The sequence below is a fragment of the Papio anubis genome, chromosome 9 (assembly GCF_008728515.1).
Source record: "Papio anubis isolate 15944 chromosome 9, Panubis1.0, whole genome shotgun sequence".
Lineage (NCBI taxonomy): Eukaryota > Metazoa > Chordata > Mammalia > Primates > Cercopithecidae > Papio > Papio anubis.
Genome location: NC_044984.1, coordinates 125255091 through 125273514, shown reverse-complemented (window position 1 = coordinate 125273514; position 18424 = coordinate 125255091). Strand labels below are relative to the sequence as shown.

Below are 18424 nucleotides of genomic sequence, written 5' to 3'. Positions count from 1 at the left end.
TGGTGGCAGGTGCATGTAATCCTAGCTACTCAGGAGGCTGAGGCACAAGCATTACTTGAACCCGGTAGGCGGAGGCTGCCGTGAGCCAAGATCTTGCCACTGTGCACTCCACACTCCAGCCTGGGTGACAGAGCTAGACTTTGTTTCCAAAAAAAAAAAAAAAAAAAAAAGAGTAGGGACTAGAAGTAATTTCAAAAGCCTTTATTGGTTTATATATTAATATGACCCATGAAAGTAGTGTTACCTTATAAAACTGATAAATATCTTATCCTTAGGGTCTTCCGATGGAGATGGGAGAATACTATCTCTTATTTCATGGGCAAGAGGCAGAGACTGAGACAAGCTAATGGGCTGCTGGGGAGGAGGCTGGAGCCCAGGTCTTCAGCTCCTGATCAATGGTCGTTCTTCTGGATGATGTTGGGGTTTTGTTTTGTTTTGTTTTTGTTTGTTTTTAGATACAGGGTCACTGCAGCCTCAACCTTCTGGGCTCAGGTAGTCCTCCCACCTCAGCCTCCCAAGTAGCTGGGACCACGGGCATGTGCCACCATGCCTGGCTAATTTTTTGTGGAGACAGGGTTTCATCTTGTTGCCCAGGCCGGTCTTGAATTCCTGGACTTAAGCAAGCTGCCCTTCTCAGCCTCCTAAAGTGCTGGGATTACAGGCGTGAGCCACTGTGGCCGGCCAGTGTTTTTACTGTTTATGGAAAATATGCAACACAAGCAGGTTCGCTTCTTGAAGGTGAAACTGGCCTGTGTGATGTTGACTTACATAGTGAGAACTAAACGATTCTAAGCAGCTTAGTTCTGAGAAAGCCACCCCTTGCTTCTGTCCAGGTCTTGCACCTTCCCGGCTGCTTCAGCCAGGATCTGTTCTGTTGAAAATGTTGTGGAGTTCAGCTGGGGTAGATAGTGGTGGCTGCTAGTTTGTTACAATTTGGTGCTCTAGTGAGTTGAGATCTTGTGGGTATTGAACTGTTTTTGTATTTCAGTTCTCTATTTGTGCCTACATAAAAATTTTAAAAATCTAAATTTTCCATTTTTCATTGTAGTGTAGGAAGAATGATGATGGAGACACAGTTGTTGTGGTTGAGAAAGACCATTTCATGGAGGATTTCTTCCATCAGGTAAGAGCGTTTAATGAAACCCAATCATAGCCTGCCTACCTGCCCTCCCTCCCTCCCCCTCCCCCTTTCTCCTTCCCCCTCCCCTCCCTTCCTTTCCTTCCTTCCTCCCTCCCTTCTTTCTTTTTCTTTTTTCTTTTTCTTTTTCTTGTTTTTGGAGACAGAGTCTCACTCTGTTGCCCAGGCTGGAGTTCAGTGACACAATCTCGGCTTACTGCAACCTCTGCCTCCCAGATTCAAGTGATTCTCTTGCCTTAGCCTCCCAAGTAGCTGGGACCACAGGTCCGTGCCACCACGCCTGGCTAATTCTTTTTTTTTTCATTTTTAGTAGAGATGGGGTTTCACCATGTTGCCTAGGCTGGTTTCAAACTCCTGAGCTCAGGCAATCCGCCTGCCTCGGCCTCCCAAAGTGCTGGGATTACCGGTGTGAGCCCCCGCGCATGGTGGCTTTCTTCTTTAAAGATGTATATCAATATGATTGTGCATTTTATAATATTTGAAATAATACTTCAGCTAATATTTTTAAAAGTTGTTTGAATTACATAAGTTCTCTGGAATTTTTAGTATGATCACAATGTTAATATGAGAAAAATGCGAATCATCGTTCTGGTGCAGTCCAGGAGAGAGTTGGGTGTGGATGGTGGAGCTGTGCACGCGGCCTCCGCGTGTGCTGGGGCCAGGCCTGCAGCGCCCTCTGCTGGTGGGTGCCCGCTTGTCCCACCCGGCGCTGGCTGCTGCAGGAGCGCCTCCTCCTTGCAGGCTGCCTTTGGGAGGTCCTGCGGCGCCCCTTAAGAGAGTTTTACAAAGGCCTCCCTGCAAGACCGGCAGTGTCTCAGAACGAGGACTCCTTGGTTCTTCAGGAAGTGGTGGTTCCGGCAGCAGAGGTGGCACCTGGCTGAGGCGCAGGGGTCAGGTGTGCGTGGCTCCCACCAGCACTGCCGCCCCTCCACTGGTGGGAGTGAGTCCTGAGGGCAGGTGCATAGAGCAGAGGGCTCAGGGTCTGAAATCGGTGACTGATCAGCTGTATATGAGCTCAGGTAGAAGACTCAGAGGAAAGTCACTGGTGACCCAGTGGCTGATATTTTAAGAGGTGGCAGCCTGCCAGTGCTGGGATCCTGTCTGAGGTGTGAGGCCTCCCCCTCCTGCTTATCTCCCCAGCACAGCTCTTGGGCTTAGGCCCTGCTGAAATTCTCAAACCTAAGAACTATCTGATCTAATGTTGCATAATTTCAAATTTTTGAAATTGAGTCACAGAACAAATACATTGACCTTGTAAAACGTGAAGGAACGAAAACGCATGTCCAGTGGGTTTTTAATGACGGAACCTTCGTTGCAGGACTCGCCTTGATTATTGCAGGACTCGCCTTGATTATGCTGAGTCTCATGGGATAGTTTCACTCGACAGCCTCAGCTGGCCTAGCAGTGCCTGGATTTGAACATTTTAAGAGGTTTATAAAAGTATATGGAAAGTTATTAGTTTTTCAGACTCAATCAGAATTTCTTGAATATCTCACATAAGCCTAGTCACTGGTTTTCTAGTATTTGTTAGTTGCTACTGTTATCTAAAGGAAAAAACATGAGATTAAATTGTAAGCTACAAGGAAGTTCCTTTAAGGTACAAAGGAGTTAAGATGCTCGGATTTCCTGATTTCACTTCTTGGAAATGAGACTTTTAAAATTGTCTTTAGCCTTCCTGGCCCCTTTGTCAAATTGTTATTTTTCCGATTTTATTCCTTTTACTTGGTTGCTTAACTCCATGCAAGTTCTTTGTAAAAATGTATTTATTTTAAAGAATCTCCTGCCATTAAGTGTTGCATTTAATAGAAAAGTTACATAGTGCAGGCCGGGTGCAGTGGCTCATGCATGCCTGTAATCCCAGCACTTTGGGAGTCCGAGGCAGGTGGATCACCTTAGGTCAGGAGTTCCAGACCAGCCTGGTCAACATGGCAAAACCTGTCTCTACTAAAAATACAAAAATTAGCCAGGCATGATGGCGGTGCCTATAATCCCAGCTGCTTGGGAGGCTGTGGCAGGAGAATCACTGGAACCCGGGAGGCGGAGGTTGCAGTGAGCTGAGAACACACCACTGTACTCCAGCTTGGGTGACAGAGTGAGACTCTGTCTCAAAAAAAAAAAAAAAAAAAAAGAAAAAGAAGAAGAACAGAAAAGTTAAGTTGTGCAATTCACTGACTGCCATTAAGCTGTGGTCTTTGTCTGTCTGGTGCCAGTCTGTCTTTGCTGCTGGCGTCTCGGGGCATGTGGGAAACAGGTTACTCGTGCGTTAGGAAGGCTTGCCCAGTGCTTGTCCTCACTGGGTTCTAACTTAAGCTCAAGCTTTCATTTGTTAAATAGTCAATTTAGTTTGCACTTAATTTCTGTGAAATGACTTCCTAGACAAATACAGAAGCAAGTAATGTTTGTTAATATAAACTCATTCTGATCTTCAATATCACATAGAAGTTTACAAGAGAAATGGATTTCACATGGCGAGTGTTTGGTTAACACTAGGGAGCCTTGTTTCTGCGAAGACGATTTATAATGGAGCCAAAGGCCCCCCGTGCTGTGTTATTCCCGGACATAAAATGCTAACTGGCACCATTCTCTCTCGGTGCCTCTCTGGGTGCGGGTGTGTAGCCCTGCAGTTTCCTGTTCCTCTGGAGCCACACGGGGGCTTGGAGTTAGCAGCGGTATATATTGCAGAACTCTCCAAGAGTTAAAATAATGTTTTTTTTCTTTTACTTTCTAACATATGTGTATTACTTTAGAAATGGTAATTTTGCTTTCTTTTCTTGAGACGGAGCCTCGCTCTGTCACCCAGGGTAGAGTGCAGTGGTGTGATCTCGGCTCACTGCAGCCTCTTCCTCCTGGGTTCAAGCAATTCTCTTGTCTCAGCCTCCTGAGTAGCTGGTACTACAGGCACGCCACCACGCCTGGCTAATTTTGTATTTTTAGTAGAGACGGCATTTTGCCATGCTGGCCAGGCTGGTCTTGAACTTTTGATCTCAAGTGATACGCCTACCTTGGCCTCCCACAATGCTGGGATTATAGGCGTGAGCCACTGCCCCTGGCCTGCGTGATTCTTTAATACTTAGACTTTTCAAATCTGGTCTGGGGCTTGGCCTAGGAGTCCTTGGGGTCCCTAAGATCCTTTCAAGAGGATTCTGTGGTCAAAGCTCTTTTCAAAGTAATACTAAGATGATCATTGCCATTTTTACTCTCTTTTTTTTTTTTGAGACGGAGTCTTGCTCTGTCGCCCAGGCTGGAGTGCAGTGGCGCAATCTCGGCTCACTGCAAGCTCCGCCTCCCGGGTTCACGCCATTCTCCTGCCTCAGCCTCCCGAGTAGCTGGGACTACAGGCGCCCGCCACTGCGCCCGGCTAATTTTTTCTATTTTTAGTAGAGACGGGGTTTCACCATGGTCTCGATCTCCTGACCTTGTGATCCGCCCGCCTCGGCCTCCCAAAGTGCTGGGATTACAGGCGTGAGCCACCGCGCCCGGCCCATTTTTACTCTCTTATGACTGCACAGTGACGGAGTTTCTCAGAGCCAACACACCAAACCCAAGAGTATCTGTGATGATCAGGGTGCTTTCTATTAAGCTAGACATTAGATTTACAAAAAGTGCAAATCACTGCCCCTGTTTCCACTGATTTTTTGGAGATCTATTTTTTCACAGAAATGTGTTATTTATGTTGACATGTGTGTCAGTTTCCTGCTGCTGCTGTAACAAATCACTGTGGTTCAACAACACGTTTATCACCCCCTCCTAGTTCCAGGGCCTGGAGAAGCTCGGGTGCTGGCAGGGCAGAGCTGCGAGCCTCCTGGAGCTGCCTTCCTCTCCAGCTTCCGCAGGCGGCCTGTGTTCTTGGTTTTCCTCCACCTTCAAAGCCATCACTCCAGCCGCTGTTTTCATGATCACGTGTCCCTTTTCCAACATTGGTCCTCTTGTCTTGTCTCGTAAGGACTCCTGTGGTTCCATTGGGCCCACCCAGATAATCCAGGGCAGTCTCAAGACTCAACTGGATCACATCTGCAAAGTTCCCTTTGCCGTGCAAGGCGACATATTCACAGATGCCGGGATTAGGACGTGGATTGTGCCACGACATGTAATGGTTAATAATTCTTTCTTTTTTTTTTTTTTTACGAGCAAGATCTTGCTTTGTTGCCCAGGCTGGAGTGTAGTAGTATAATCACAGCTCACTACAGCCTCAACTTCCTGGGCCCAAGTGGTCTTCCTGCCTCAGCCTCCTGAGTGGCTGGGACTGCAGGCATGCACTATTGTGCCCAGCTAATTTTCTTTTCTTTTAGTTTTTGTAGAGATGGGGTCTCTCTGTGTTGCCCAGGCTGGTCTTAAACTCTTGGCCACAAGTGATCCTTCTGCCTTGGCTCCCAAAGTGTTGGGATTACAGGCATGAGCCACTGTGCCTGGCCTATAATTACTATTTTAAAATGAGGAAGGAGGTAGGAGCTGGCAGCAGAGCATCTTGCTTCAGGGCTCACCTTGCTACTTCTGTAGCTGGATGTCCCTCTACTGCTGTCTTCTAAGAACACTTACGACTTTAACCCATTTATGCCTAGTGTTCCATTATTGGAAAGCTAAGCTTGTGTGAGTTATTTATATCCTAGTGCTCAGGGTCATCGCCAAGGTCTGATTTTTCACACACACAAATTGTAGCCTCTAGCATAAATGGGTTAATGAGGACCGACCTGGAGAATTCAGGATAATTTCCCATCTCAAGATCCTTAGTTTAGTCACATCTGCAAAATATCTTTTGTCCTATAAGGTAACTCACAGGCCCAGGGATTAGGACCTGAACATCTTTAGGGTCATTTTTCAGCGTGACATAGAGGTTTTTGAAGATAATGTTATGACTCCATCTAGATAAATCTTGCTAATGATACATTACATTTTGAAACACATATTGAATTTAAACATTTAGAGGTCAAAGATAACAATTATGAAGGTTTGGCTGTGTGAGCTGTAGATACCTCCTCCCATAAGAGTATTATTATTATTATTTTCTTTTTTTTTTTTTTTAGACAGAGTTTTGCTCTGTTGCTCAGGCTGGAGTGCAGTGGTGCGATCTCTGTTCACTGCAACCTCCGCCTCCTGATTCAAGCGATTTTTGAGCCTCAGCTTCCTGAGTAGCTGGGATCACAGGTGTGTGCCACCTCAGTCGGCTAATTGTTGTATTTTTAGTAGAGAAGAGGTTTCTCTATGTTGGCCAGGCTGGTCCCCAACTCCTGGCCTGAAGTGATCCGCCCACCTTGGCCTCCCACAGTGCGGGGATTACAGGTGTGAGCCACTGTGCCGCATGTTTTATGGGCTTACTTCCTGGTTATGCTGAAAATGGGTATTAGTAGTAGTACGCTTCTAATTGGCCCCGTCTGTGTCATGCTTGGGACTTGACTAGAAATTTTTACAGCCTGATAGGTTTTCCTGGTGAATGGTGATTGGTACTGCTTTAGGTATGAAGGCAGAAATATTCATAGGGTATATCTTTATTTTTTAAATTTAATGAGACTGCCGGGTGCGGTGGCTCACGTCTGTAATCCTAGCACTTTGGGAGGCCGAGGTGGGCAGATCACAAGGTCAGGAGATCGAGACCATCCTGGCTAACACGGTGAAACCCCGTCTCTACTAAAAATACAAAAAAAAATTACCCGGGCGTGGTGGTGGGCGCCTGTAGTCCCAGCTACTGGGGAGGCTGAGGCAGGAGAATGGCTTGAACCCGGGAGGCGGAGCTTGCAGTGAGCCGAGATCGCGCCACTGCACGGGCGACAGAGCGAGACTCTGTCTCAAAAAAAAAAATTATATCAGTGTGAGAATGGGAGAGGCTTTTTATTTCTTTTGTGGTAATTATTTATTTCCCTCCTTTATTCTTCCCCTTTTAGGGTATGAAAGTGGTCACAGATTTGAGTTTGCCATGCTATAATGACTCTCTCTCTCTCCTAGGTTGAGGAGATTAGAAACAGTATTGATAAAATAACTCAATATGTTGAAGAAGTAAAGAAAAACCACAGCATCATTCTTTCTGCACCAAACCCAGAAGGAAGTAAGTTGTTGGTTTTAACAACAAAAAGTTTGTCTGTCTGTGTGTCTCTCTTGCTGTCTGCAGCACAGGCCTCGACTCTGGCTTCACGTTAGATTCAGGGGCGTTTGTACGTTAGATTCAGGGGCGTTTGTACGAAATGCTGATAAGCTAGAGAGTCTGAGGTGTTTGGCCTGGGGCGAGCCAGGGCGTCTGTATGGTTTGTTTTAAAGCTGCCCATGTGATTCTCATGGGCAGCCCAAGTGAGGACCACGGATGGATCAGATCCTAAAGAATACACGAAAGTGGCTTCGCAGAACTTAGGAGCCAAGATTAGACCACAGGTCAGCAAGACAGCACTTTATGTTCAGAGGGCAGTGAATCCGGGATTGATTTGGAAAACAGTACTTGTAAGAGCAGAGTGAAATAGGAAGACACACTGAGGTGACTCTGAAAGTCTTAAGGAGGAGCTTTTGTATGGACTGTGCTGCGTTCAGTGCCTGTGGAGGATGGCACAGAAGAAATGCTTTTTTTTTTCTTTATCTGCTTCACATTTGCTTCCTTTTGAATCTGAGGCACACAGAAGAGTGAAAGGAGCTCAGTGGAAGCAGCTGGAGAACCTGGATTTTTGTCCCAATTTGCTTCCCCACGGTATTTGCATCTCCTCATTGGGAGAAAAGACATGATTTTATTTTATTTATTTATTTATTTATTTTTTGAGACGGAGTCTCGCTCTGTCGCCCAGGCTGGAGTGCAATGGCGCAATCTCGGCTCACTGCAACCTCTGCCTCCTGGGTTCATGTAATTCTCCTGCCTCAGCCTCCCGAGTAGCTGGGACTACAGGCGTCCACCACCATGCCCGGCTAATTTTTGTATTTTTAGTACAGACAGAATTTCATCATATTGGCTAAGCTGGTCTCGAACTCTTGACCTTGTGATCCACCCGCCTCGGCCTCCCAAAGTGCTGGGATTATAGGCATGAGCCACCGCGCCCAGCCATATCTACTTTAAATGTCATTTTCTCTGTTTGTTGTTGGCATATAGAAATACAGTGATTTTTGCATATTGGCCTCGTACCCCTTGCCTAATCAGTTATTAATTCTAATATCCTCTGTAGCTAATGTTGGATTGTCTTTGTACCCAATCATATCATTGTGAATAATAGTGACTGTTTTTTCCTTGCAGCTCTTATGCTTGTTAGTTTTAACTGACTTATTTAGCTGACCTCCAGTACAGTATTGAATGGAAGTGGTGATGGGGGCACACGTATTTTTGGTCTTGGAGGAAAGTTGCCAGCAAATACATTTTTTGTTGGACTATTACTTAGTGTAGCCGTACGCTGAAAAAATAAAGTAGTATTAAATTGAAAAAGAACGCATTTTAAAATTGTGTGTGTCTTGTAAAATAAGGTTCTGAGCCTCTGTTTGTGCCTTCTCAGTGGCTCAGAAGCGTGTTTCCCAACATGTTTCTGGAGCCGCCCTCTCATGAGCTAGTCCGTGCCGCCAGGGTGCTGCGGCCAGATCCTTCCCGGGACCTCTTCGTGCCGTCGCCCAGCCCCTCTTGGGAAGTTGCAGTAACCTTAGAATAATCAAGGCTCTGAGAAGTCTTCCTAGAAGGAAGCCTGTTTAGCTTTGTTTAGTGTTTCACACATTTATTTGCCCGTAGGACCTTTTATGTCCCATCTGTTAACATCATGCTTAATGCTTAGGGAAATTCTATTTGAATAAGTATCAGCATTTTTTTTGGAATAATTTACCTCCAAAACATTTTTGCTGCCAAGTCATAGCAGATAGAATATTTTTTGAGTACATTTAGAACTGTTACTGTTTGATGATAGTCCCTTTCGGGCTCTAAAGAAAACCGTTGCTTTTTTGTCTTTTGTTTTGTGACAGAGTGTGAACCAAAATGTGGGCAGCAGCCTCCAGCCGCTTCCTTGGTTGGTCTTTAAAAAGCAAAATGCAGTGATTCCCCTCTCCCAATGACGGGCCTGGGATAATACAGAGAGGGACAGGCTCTTGGCCTTCCCGCCCTGTTCCTAAAGAAAGAGGGGAGGGTGGGAGGGAGGAATGGGGACTACGGTGCTCCGCCTCCCCCGTGTCTCCCCATCCTCGGGCAGGCGCCCTGCTTAGGTCCTGGTGAGCAGGCGATTCCCAGGCTGCTGCCCTCCCGTCAACCTCAGGACCTGGGGCAGGGCGGGGCAGGGCTGGGCACGGCGGCCGCCAGGTGGCGCCAGAGGCAGCCGGTCCCGGGCGGGTCCCCGGTCCTAGCACCGCGCGCGTCGCGCCACCTGCAGCCACGGATCCCAGGGCAGAGAGGTGGACGAAGGACCTTTTACCTGCATTTTTCTTTTTTCACTTTCTACTTTTGTATTATTTCTTTTTTCTTTTGTATTAAAAGAGCGTTTTTGCAAAACGTAGATATTTCAGGCCCTCCAGGACACGGATCCAGCCCTGCAGGAGCATGAAGTGTGTGTGGTTCTGGTTTGGGTTTTAGTGACGGCGAGGCTGGGATTCTCCTGCAGGACGGCGGGGGTTTGATTCGCTCCTGCAGTCAGCCGTCAGCCTGGCTGGCGCCCTGTGTTCGGGGCCGTCGTCCTGCGGCTGCGCGCGCTCGCGTTTTCTCCGCTTCCTGTTCCCTCAGCAGTTCCCTGGGGCTCCCCTCGGACTGCGCTGGGACCGCTTCTGCGCCGTCTCCGTCTCCAGCGCCGCCTGCTCCCGTGCGTTCTGTGCTTTTCTGCGGGAAATCAGACTCATGGAGACCCGGGTCCTTGTGCGGAAGCCCCTGAGGGCCCTGGAGGAAGCCGCACCGATCCTGTTCCACCGGTTATCCCTGTGTGGCCTTGGACGCATCACTTAACATCTCCGGGGCTGTTCCCACACGTGTGAAATGGGCTAGTGGTGGCATCTGCCTTTCAGTGCTGTTGTGATTCTTCCCCCCGCCGCCCCAGCGGAGTCTCCCTCTGTCGACCAGGCGGGAGTGCAGCTGCGTGATCTCAGCCCACTGTGGGCTCAGCCTCCTGGGCTCAGACAGTCCTCCCACTTCAGCCTCCTGAGTAGCTGGGATGACAGGTTTATATATATCATATATGTATAACATATATATACACACACATATAAATAATATGTATACACACACACACACACACACACTTTTTTTTTTTTTTTTTTGTAGAAACAACATCTCACTATGTTGCCTCTCTCCTGTCTCCTCCCCTGCAGGGCATGGGGGCCACTCATGGGGCTTTCTGCCTTCAGAAACAAAGCCCTGAACCCCCGTAAGGAGCTGCGTGGCCAGGCTCCGGCAACCCCCTCCCAATGCAGGGCCTTACTAGGGAACCTTGGCTCCAGGACCCCTGCTCTGCTTCAGCCCAGCTGCCCCCACCACAGGCTGGGACCACCCCACCTGAGGCCTTCCTGCCCTTGCGGTTCCTCTCCGCTTCCTTCTTACCTCCTTCAGTGAAGATTCGCTATGATCTGAAGTTATCCTCAGTTTAGTATTATTCTCAAAGGATATTTTCACTGAGTAGAAGGTTCTAGTTTAGAAGTTACTTTCTTTCACCACTCTGAAGATTTAAAACATATTTTTCCAGTGTCTTTGGCTTTACTTTTTTTTTTTTTTTTTCCAGCTAATTAGAGCTTTTAAGGTATTTGGTTTTTGGTCTTTGGTTTTAGCAGTTTTACTTTGATGTTTTGAAATGTGGTTTTCGTTTTCTTTTTCCCTCTTATAAGGCTTCTTGAATCTTTGGATTGACATTTTCTGGCTGTGTTTTGAAAAACTTTGGCCATTACTTCTTCAAACTTTGGCCATTACTTCTTGCTCCTTTTTCTGTCATCTCTCTTTGCGACTGGAATTGTCTTTTAGAGCTTTTCACTATATCCTTTCTGTCTGTCCTCTTTTGTTCTCTATTGTTCATCATTTTCTCTATATATTTCATTTTGAAAATGTTTTCCCGACTTATCTTTTAATTTCTCTTCAGCGATTGTCTTGCAGGTCAGGGAATCTTTCTTCATCTATGGAATTATTTTTGGATTGGTTTTAACTCCTATAATTCCATTTGGTTCCTTTTAATACTGTCCTATTCTCTGAGAAAATTTGTGATATTACATTTTATCTCTTTGAATGTAATTGTTTTAACGTCTGTGTCTTGTAACTTCATTAACTGGTGCCTATGTGGATGGGTTAATGTTGTCCGTTTTTGTTGGTTTTTTTGGTGTGTGTTTTTTTGGTTATTTTTGATTTGAGTTTTGAGCTTGGTATTGGAATGATGTGTAGTAATAATTCGAGTCCTGAATGATATTTTCTTTATAAAGAGGTGATGTATTTTTATTTCTGGCAGATGGTTAGAAGTGCCAGCAGTTCTGGACCTGATTTTAGGGACTGAGATGATTTAGACTGAGGCTTCGGCCCCTGCGAGGGCCAGCTTCCCACCTGACTGTCCTCCGAGGGCATCGCCTCTCCGAGTCAGCACTTTTCTCCGCTTCTCTGCAGCCCAATTGCCTTTTATGGAGTTGGCACCTGCCCCCGGTAAAAGTGGCTGCAAAAGTGGGACCCACCTCCTTGGGTTTTCTCGTCTGAGTCTGCTTTCCTGCTTTGTTAGGTTCCTTTCTTTTTTTATTGTTTTGTTTTGTTTTGTTTTATTTTTGCACCTTGTTAGGTTTCTAATGGCTTTCCACAGGTTTGAAAAGAGTAGTGTCTACCCTTTCTAATTGTTCTCAGCAGGAGGATTGAGCTGAATCACCTAGGCCGCTGGAAGAGGAGGTGCCCAATATCAGTGGTTGGAAATGCCACGTTTGTCACATGTGACCTTATGGCCGGTGTCTCGCAGGATGAGACAGGCAGTGCCTCTTTCATTTTGCTGATGAGCTGCCTAAGCCCCTGTGTGCCTGTGGTGGCAGCAAGGTCACTCTTTCCTTCCTGAGTGCCTCCCACCCCTGCTGTGTAAGAGCTCAGGGCTTTCTTTCCCAGGGAAGTGAGTCCTGCTGTGGCCCACCAGCTCAAGAGGGAGACTCTCATCCACCGGCAGGCCCGGCGCTCAGATCTCGTGGTTTCTGTGGCCGCGCAGTGGCTCACGACTGTCTCCCGAGTCTGATTGTCCTCAGCTGTGCTCAGGCGCTGGCTGGGCCGGACCGCTGCACAAATACCCTTGCTGTGTGTACATTTTAACTTCGACGCCTACACTCAGCCCTCATTCCCCAGGCACAGTGGCCAGGCGTTGGGGGTGTTTGCATCAGCCTCATGCACCACGGGAGCCAGCACTCCCGCCACAAACTGTGGACCTGCCCCCCTCTTTATTCATAGCAAGTCTCTGTAATTCCTGTTAAATGCCCCATTTTGTAAGGCACTTTGTGTTCCCTTTACTGTCCTAAAATGAAGTTCATAGATGATATAGCCTACCTACTTCCATAATGTTTTAAAAACATGTAATATCCAAACTAATATGAAGAAGACATAAAATGGAAGTAACTTCCATACTGAAGTACAAAGTGTATTGTGCAGGCTCAGGCACAACACCAGAAAACAAATTCAGGCACTTGCCCCCTACAAACAAGTCCTGTGACTGACAGCCAAGACTGCAAGCTGATGAGGCGTTGTGATTCAGATGCTGTCAGCAGGCTTCCCTGTGCTTTTCCTAAGGCAGTTGTGTCGCTGAAATAGAATGAAGTACAGCTTTCTCGCCATGCAGAGCGGTGTCACGGCAGTTGCATTCCTGAAAATCCACTGGATATTGAAACGATGCAGATGAAAATAGGACTTACTTGTAAGCTGGAGTTAGGTTCTGGGCTCAGGAAAACAGGTCTTTTCTCCTGCCCGAGTGAGCAGTGTCCATTTGGAAGTTATGCGGGTCAGCGGGTGATGTGCTGACATAACGAGGTTCGAGGGTGGTACACCTCACACGCGCGTGGACACCCCGTCGTCACGCTCAGGAACGCTGTGCGGCGCTGGCCGGTGCCGTCGTCATGCTCAGGAGCGCTGTGTGGCGCTGGCCGGTGCCGTCGTCACGCTCAGGAGCGCTGTGTGGCGCTGGCCGGTGCCGTCGTCATGCTCAGGAACGTTGTGTGGCGCTGGCCGGTGCCGTCGTCACGCTCAGGAGCGCTGTGTGGCGCTGGCTGGTGCCGTTCCTGGCTCCCGTCTTCTGGCCGCCAGTGGCTCTGCCTGTTTTATGGTGACTGGAAATACCCCACAGATTTCAGAACACCTCTTGGGGTGGCAGAAAGATTCCCCTGAGAATCTCCCTTTAGAAACATGTTCACAGAGGAGAACCACGAAATGGCCCCTTTGTGTCTAGTTTCTCTTTTTTTCTAGTTTCATCCATTATCAGAATAATTTTTCTCCGTTTTTTTCTTTTTCCTTTCCTTTTTTAAATAGAGATGGCATCTTGCTAGTTGCCCAGGTTGGCCTTAAACTCCTAGGCTTCAGTGATCCTCCCGCTTCAGCCTTTGAAGTAGCTGGGACTATAGGTGCACACCATTGTGCCCTGCTTAAAAATTATCTTTCTAGGCTGGACGCAGTGGCTCACACCTGTAATCCCAGCACTTTGGGAGGCCGAGGCGGGCGGATCACGAAGTCAGGAGTTTGAGACCAGCCTGGTCAATATGGTGAAACCCCAACTCTACTAAAAATACAAAAATTAGCCGGGTGTGGTGGTGGGGGCCTGTAATCCCAGCTACTTGGGAGGCTGAGGCAGGAGAATTGCTTGAACCCAGGAGACAGAAGTTACAATGAGCCGAGATTGTGCCACTGCACTCCAGCCTGGGTGACAAGAGCAAGACTCCATCTCAAAAAAAAAAAAAAAAAAATCTCTAATGCATCTTGGCTGATGTCTTTTTTTGCTCAGAAACCTTCAGTGCTGACTGGTGCCCTCAGTAAAAGCCCCAAAGTCAGGCGGGCCTGCACACTCCTGCCCGGGCAGCCTACAGTCGGCCTCCTCCCACGCCAGTCACTTCAGCCCGCTGTCCTGCTGCTCTGTGCTGCAGACCCTTCTCCTGCCTGGGATAGAAGCCGCCAGTCTCTCCACTCCCAGGTCAGATGTCCCCTCCTGCGGGACAGCTGCAGTAGACGCCTCTTCTCCTGGCTGCCCATGGCGTTTTGTGAAACCTGTCTCGTCTGTTGTTAGTTTCTGCCTGGCATTGGCGCTTCCTGGGTTTGTCTTATCTTTTTTTTTTTTTTTTTTTTTTTTACCAAGTTATTAGATCCCTGGTGATCTTCTTAGCCTCCTTGCATGACATGAGCCTTCACACACGTAGAGCACTCAGTAGGTATTACTGGTGCGTGACCTCTCACCTCTGGACATCACTCAGTCTCTGATCTGGTTCTGAAACCCTGGAGGATCCAGGCTGCATCTGATGACCACAGCTGAGCGTGGAAAGAAGACTTAGCACGTGCTGGTGTGCAGTGGGTACTCAGGGCACCCTGCGTGTGCTCAACTGAGGGGGTGCCAGGAGGAGAATGGGCATCTCTGAAAGCTTTCATTTTTGGCCAAGTTGTCTATGGTGGAAACGTTTGCCATTTCCCCGGCTGATGCGTGTGAGATTGAGTGAGAGAGGCAAGTGCAGGACTCTGTGAAACGACAGCAGGGCTCCAGAGACAGGGTGGGGGCCTTCCTGTCTCAGCAACTTCTGGCCAGAGGAGAGGGAAACCCCCTTCAGGTCACTTCAGCCACCGGACTGGCAGACGTGAGTGTGTGGCATGGAGCAGACATCCTGCCACCCTCCTGGGCTCTGGGGCAGCCAGGTGTGAAAGCAGAGGCTGCCGTGACGCCCTGGGGTGGCCTTAGGTCTCAGCACCACCCTGGAGTGTTGGCCCCTGCTCTGCCAGCCTCCCTCCATGTCAGGAGGCCGGCCCCTGCCTCCGTCGCCCTCTGCTTGCAGCCCTGAGTGTCTGAGAAGCCAGCCCAGGGCAGCCGGCCCAGCAGCACTGAAGTGGTGGCTGTGATTCTTCGGGCGTCTTGGGGAGACAGCTGATAGCACTAGAGAAGAGCACACACGCAGGAGACTTTGTTGAGATCATTGTTATGTCTCCGTTTTCCTTTCCCAGGTCTAGGTGTTAGCAGTGGATTTAGGCAGCCATTTCATTCATTGGTGTAGACCAGCAAGTCTCAAACTTGTGTCACCTGGAGGGTTTGCTAACTCAGCTTGCTGGGCCACTGCCGCCACCTCAGTTTCTGAGTAGGTCCAGGGTGGGGCCCGGGGATTTGTGTTTCTACTAAGGTCCTACCTGATACATATGAAAGCTGCTGTCTAGGAACCCACCTTGAGAACCACTGGTATAAGTGGTAGTTTTTCTTACAGGAAAAAAGTGAATATTTACTAAGGATACTGTTTCACTTAAATTCATTGGATATCATTTATGTTGGATGTTATAGCTCAGATGCTGTATTTTATTTTTTTATTTTAAATTTTTATAGAAATAAAAGAAGAGCTTGAAGATCTGAACAAAGAAATCAAGAAAACTGCAAATAAAATTCGAGCCAAGTTAAAGGGTAAGTTTGAAGTTTTATGTTTAATTGGGAGTGTGGGTTTTTGTTATTTTATTCTTTATTGGTTTTTGTTATTTTACATTTTTAAAAATTAAAATTGTGACTGCTTTAAAATAAATTATTTGTATGTAATTCAGAGTACTAATTCATGTTGAAAAAGGTTGTGTGTTTGCTTATAAACTGTTACTGTTACATTTTTTATGACATTTCAGGCTAAGTTGCAGATGTTTGGGAGGGTGAATGGCCAAGCTCTTCTTGAATGGACCCTTTAATTGCTCATTTCTTTCAAACTCAGTGGAATTTATTTGATGATGTTTGGCATTCCACTTTAGCAGCAGTAGTTTTTTGGAAGGCTTATAGCTTTTACCTGGGACTTAAACAGAGGTTGCTTTTTCTTGATTTGGTAGAAGAACACATTGTATTTGATTTTTGCAGAATGGCATCAAGATCAAAAACAATCTCTGCGCAGATGATAAAATACTTTTATTACGGCAGGTTTCAGATGTGTGCAGAAGCAGAGGGAGGTGACCACAAGCCAACCCCCCAGCTCCACACTTCTCCATGAGCTCCCACCCGACCCGCTCCCAGAGTATTCTGAAGCCCACCCCAGGCATCTGAGATTTCATCAGTGTGTATTTCAAAAACAGAAGCTTCCCCCAGAGCACAACCACCATCATATCTAAACCCAAATTCATTATAATTACTTGATAGGACAAAATATCCAGGCAGAGATTCTGTTTCCCCAGTGGTCTTATGATTTTTTTTTTTTAAAAAACAGTTCGCTTGAATTGAGTCCCAAGTAAGCACCAAACTCTGGCTTTTAAAAATGAGAGTCTCTCTTCATCATTTTTCTCTCTGGCACTTTTTCCTTTGGTTGGTGAAACCAGGTCATTTGTCCTACAGAATCTGCCACGCTGCAGATTTTGCTGATTTTCCCCCTGCAGCATGTTTAATAGGCTCTGCCGTCCTCTGACTTTGCTGGAGGTTGGTAGTTAAATTCTCTAAGCTTTATGTGATTCAGGTGTTTTTTGTGGGTTTTTAAAATGTAAAGATGCAGCATCTGATTACAGATTTTATGTCCTCATGGTTATGTTAAGATGTTAGTGGTGATATTAACATTTTTTCTTGGCTCTAAGTAAGTTCAGTAACATTTTAAATAAGATATAACATTCTTTTCTATTCTGTGATATTGTCAAAAATGGATGATTGTTTCCAAGATCCATAATTCATTAGCAGTTGCAAGCAGTAATATCTTGATTTTTTTTTTTTTTTTTTTTTGAGATGGAGTCTCTGTCACCCAGGTTGGAGTGCAATGGCATGATCTTGGCTCACTGCAACCTCCACCTCCTGGGCTCAAGTGACTCTTCTGCTTCAACCTCCTGAGTAGCTGGGACTACAGGTGCCCTCCACCACACCTGGCTAATTTTTGTATTTTTAGTAGAGACAGGGTTTCGCCATGCTGGCCAGGCTGGTCTCAAACTCCTGACCTCAAATGATCCGCCTGTCTCAGCCTCCCAAAGTGCTGGGATTACAAGCATGAATATCCTGATTTTATTATTCCTTCTTTGTTTAGTTGCTGGAATAGTTATTTAAAAAGAAACCTTTCTCCTTCAACTCCTGAATTGGATAAAGTTTGGAGAATCTATCAGCCCACAGTAAATACAGAGGACAGCAGAGCCTGTTGAACGTGTTGCCCTGCAACAGCAGGGGGAAATCAGCAAAGTGTGCAGCGGGGCAGGTTCTGTGGGACAAATGACCTGGCTTCTCCGACCAAGGGAGCCAAAGCGCATTCTGGGTCACAGATCGTGGAGGACAGAGGGGATCGGCGTTGGACTCTCTCTCTCTGGTGTAATTTTCATAGGTCGGTTCCCTGGAGTCCTCCAGAGATGAACAGGGGGTGTCTCTGTTGCTGCTTCTCGTCCATCGTTGTGAACAATGGATTTAAACACATCTGATGTTTTCATTGTTGCGTTCTCCTCAATGCTCAGACGGTCCCTTTGGCTAGTAAGGTGGACTCTTGAGTCCTTTTGGTAGGCCCCTCATTGTCTGTGACAGCCCTTCCACTTTTTGCTGTGACAAAAGGACCCATGCTCATTTCACCCCTTTCCTTTCCTGGGCCTGGGATCAGCCATTTCCCCAGGGAGCCCCGCTGCTGTGTCTGAAGAATGTTATCTAGACACCGAGGTCGGCATACTGGGGAATGTATTGCCATACATGACGATGACCTGACCATTGTTTCCTGGGCTTTTGCAGTGGATTGGGCTAAGATTTTTTAAAAAGATAAAATGAATCATGATTTGTTACTGAGACTCCAAATTAAGAATAAAGGAAGGACTAAAAAAATTTTTTTGAAATCATTTTTACTTAATACAGGCGATATTACATCTTTATCTCCTTTCAACTATGCCCCAAATTCTGGTTCTCACTGGCACTTACATAATTATTTACTTGCTATTCATAGTACACACAACAACAGACCCAAAATAATTATGCCAGCATCTACTGTCAAGAGTATGATTACTTAAAAGTTTATTTATTTATTTTTTTTTTCATTCTTTTTGTCTATAGGTGTATCCCACTGGGCGATATAATCAGATTACTTTTTGTTGTTGTTGTTGTTGTTTGACCTGAGGTCTTGCTGTGCTGGCCAGGCTGTAGTGCAGTGACTGTTCACCAGTGTGATCATGGTGCACTACAGCCTCGAACTCCTAGGCTCAAGTGATCCCCCCAGCAGTTGTGACTACAGGCACACGCCACTGTGTCCAGCTACAAATTACTGGGTTTTAAAGTTACTTTG

At 46.8% G+C, this 18424-nt stretch overlaps 1 protein-coding gene and 1 pseudogene across 10 annotated transcripts in view; one reads left to right on the top strand and one right to left on the bottom strand.

Annotated features, from left to right (window-relative positions):
* Positions 1 to 18424, top strand: part of STX2 (syntaxin 2) — a 49020-nt gene that overhangs the window by 10821 nt on the left and 19775 nt on the right. For all 10 annotated transcript variants that reach the window (XR_001893097.3, XR_001893098.3, XM_009182064.1 and 7 more), the window contains 3 exons: positions 1049 to 1123; positions 7076 to 7175; positions 15556 to 15630. Coding sequence is in view for 8 of the 10 variants with exons in the window: in XM_009182064.1 (XP_009180328.1) it covers positions 1049 to 1123; positions 7076 to 7175; positions 15556 to 15630 (250 nt within the window). In the remaining 2 variants the exon portion in view is untranslated. The remainder of the gene's footprint in view (positions 1 to 1048; positions 1124 to 7075; positions 7176 to 15555; positions 15631 to 18424) is intronic.
* Positions 12993 to 13082, bottom strand: LOC116269089 (annotated as a pseudogene).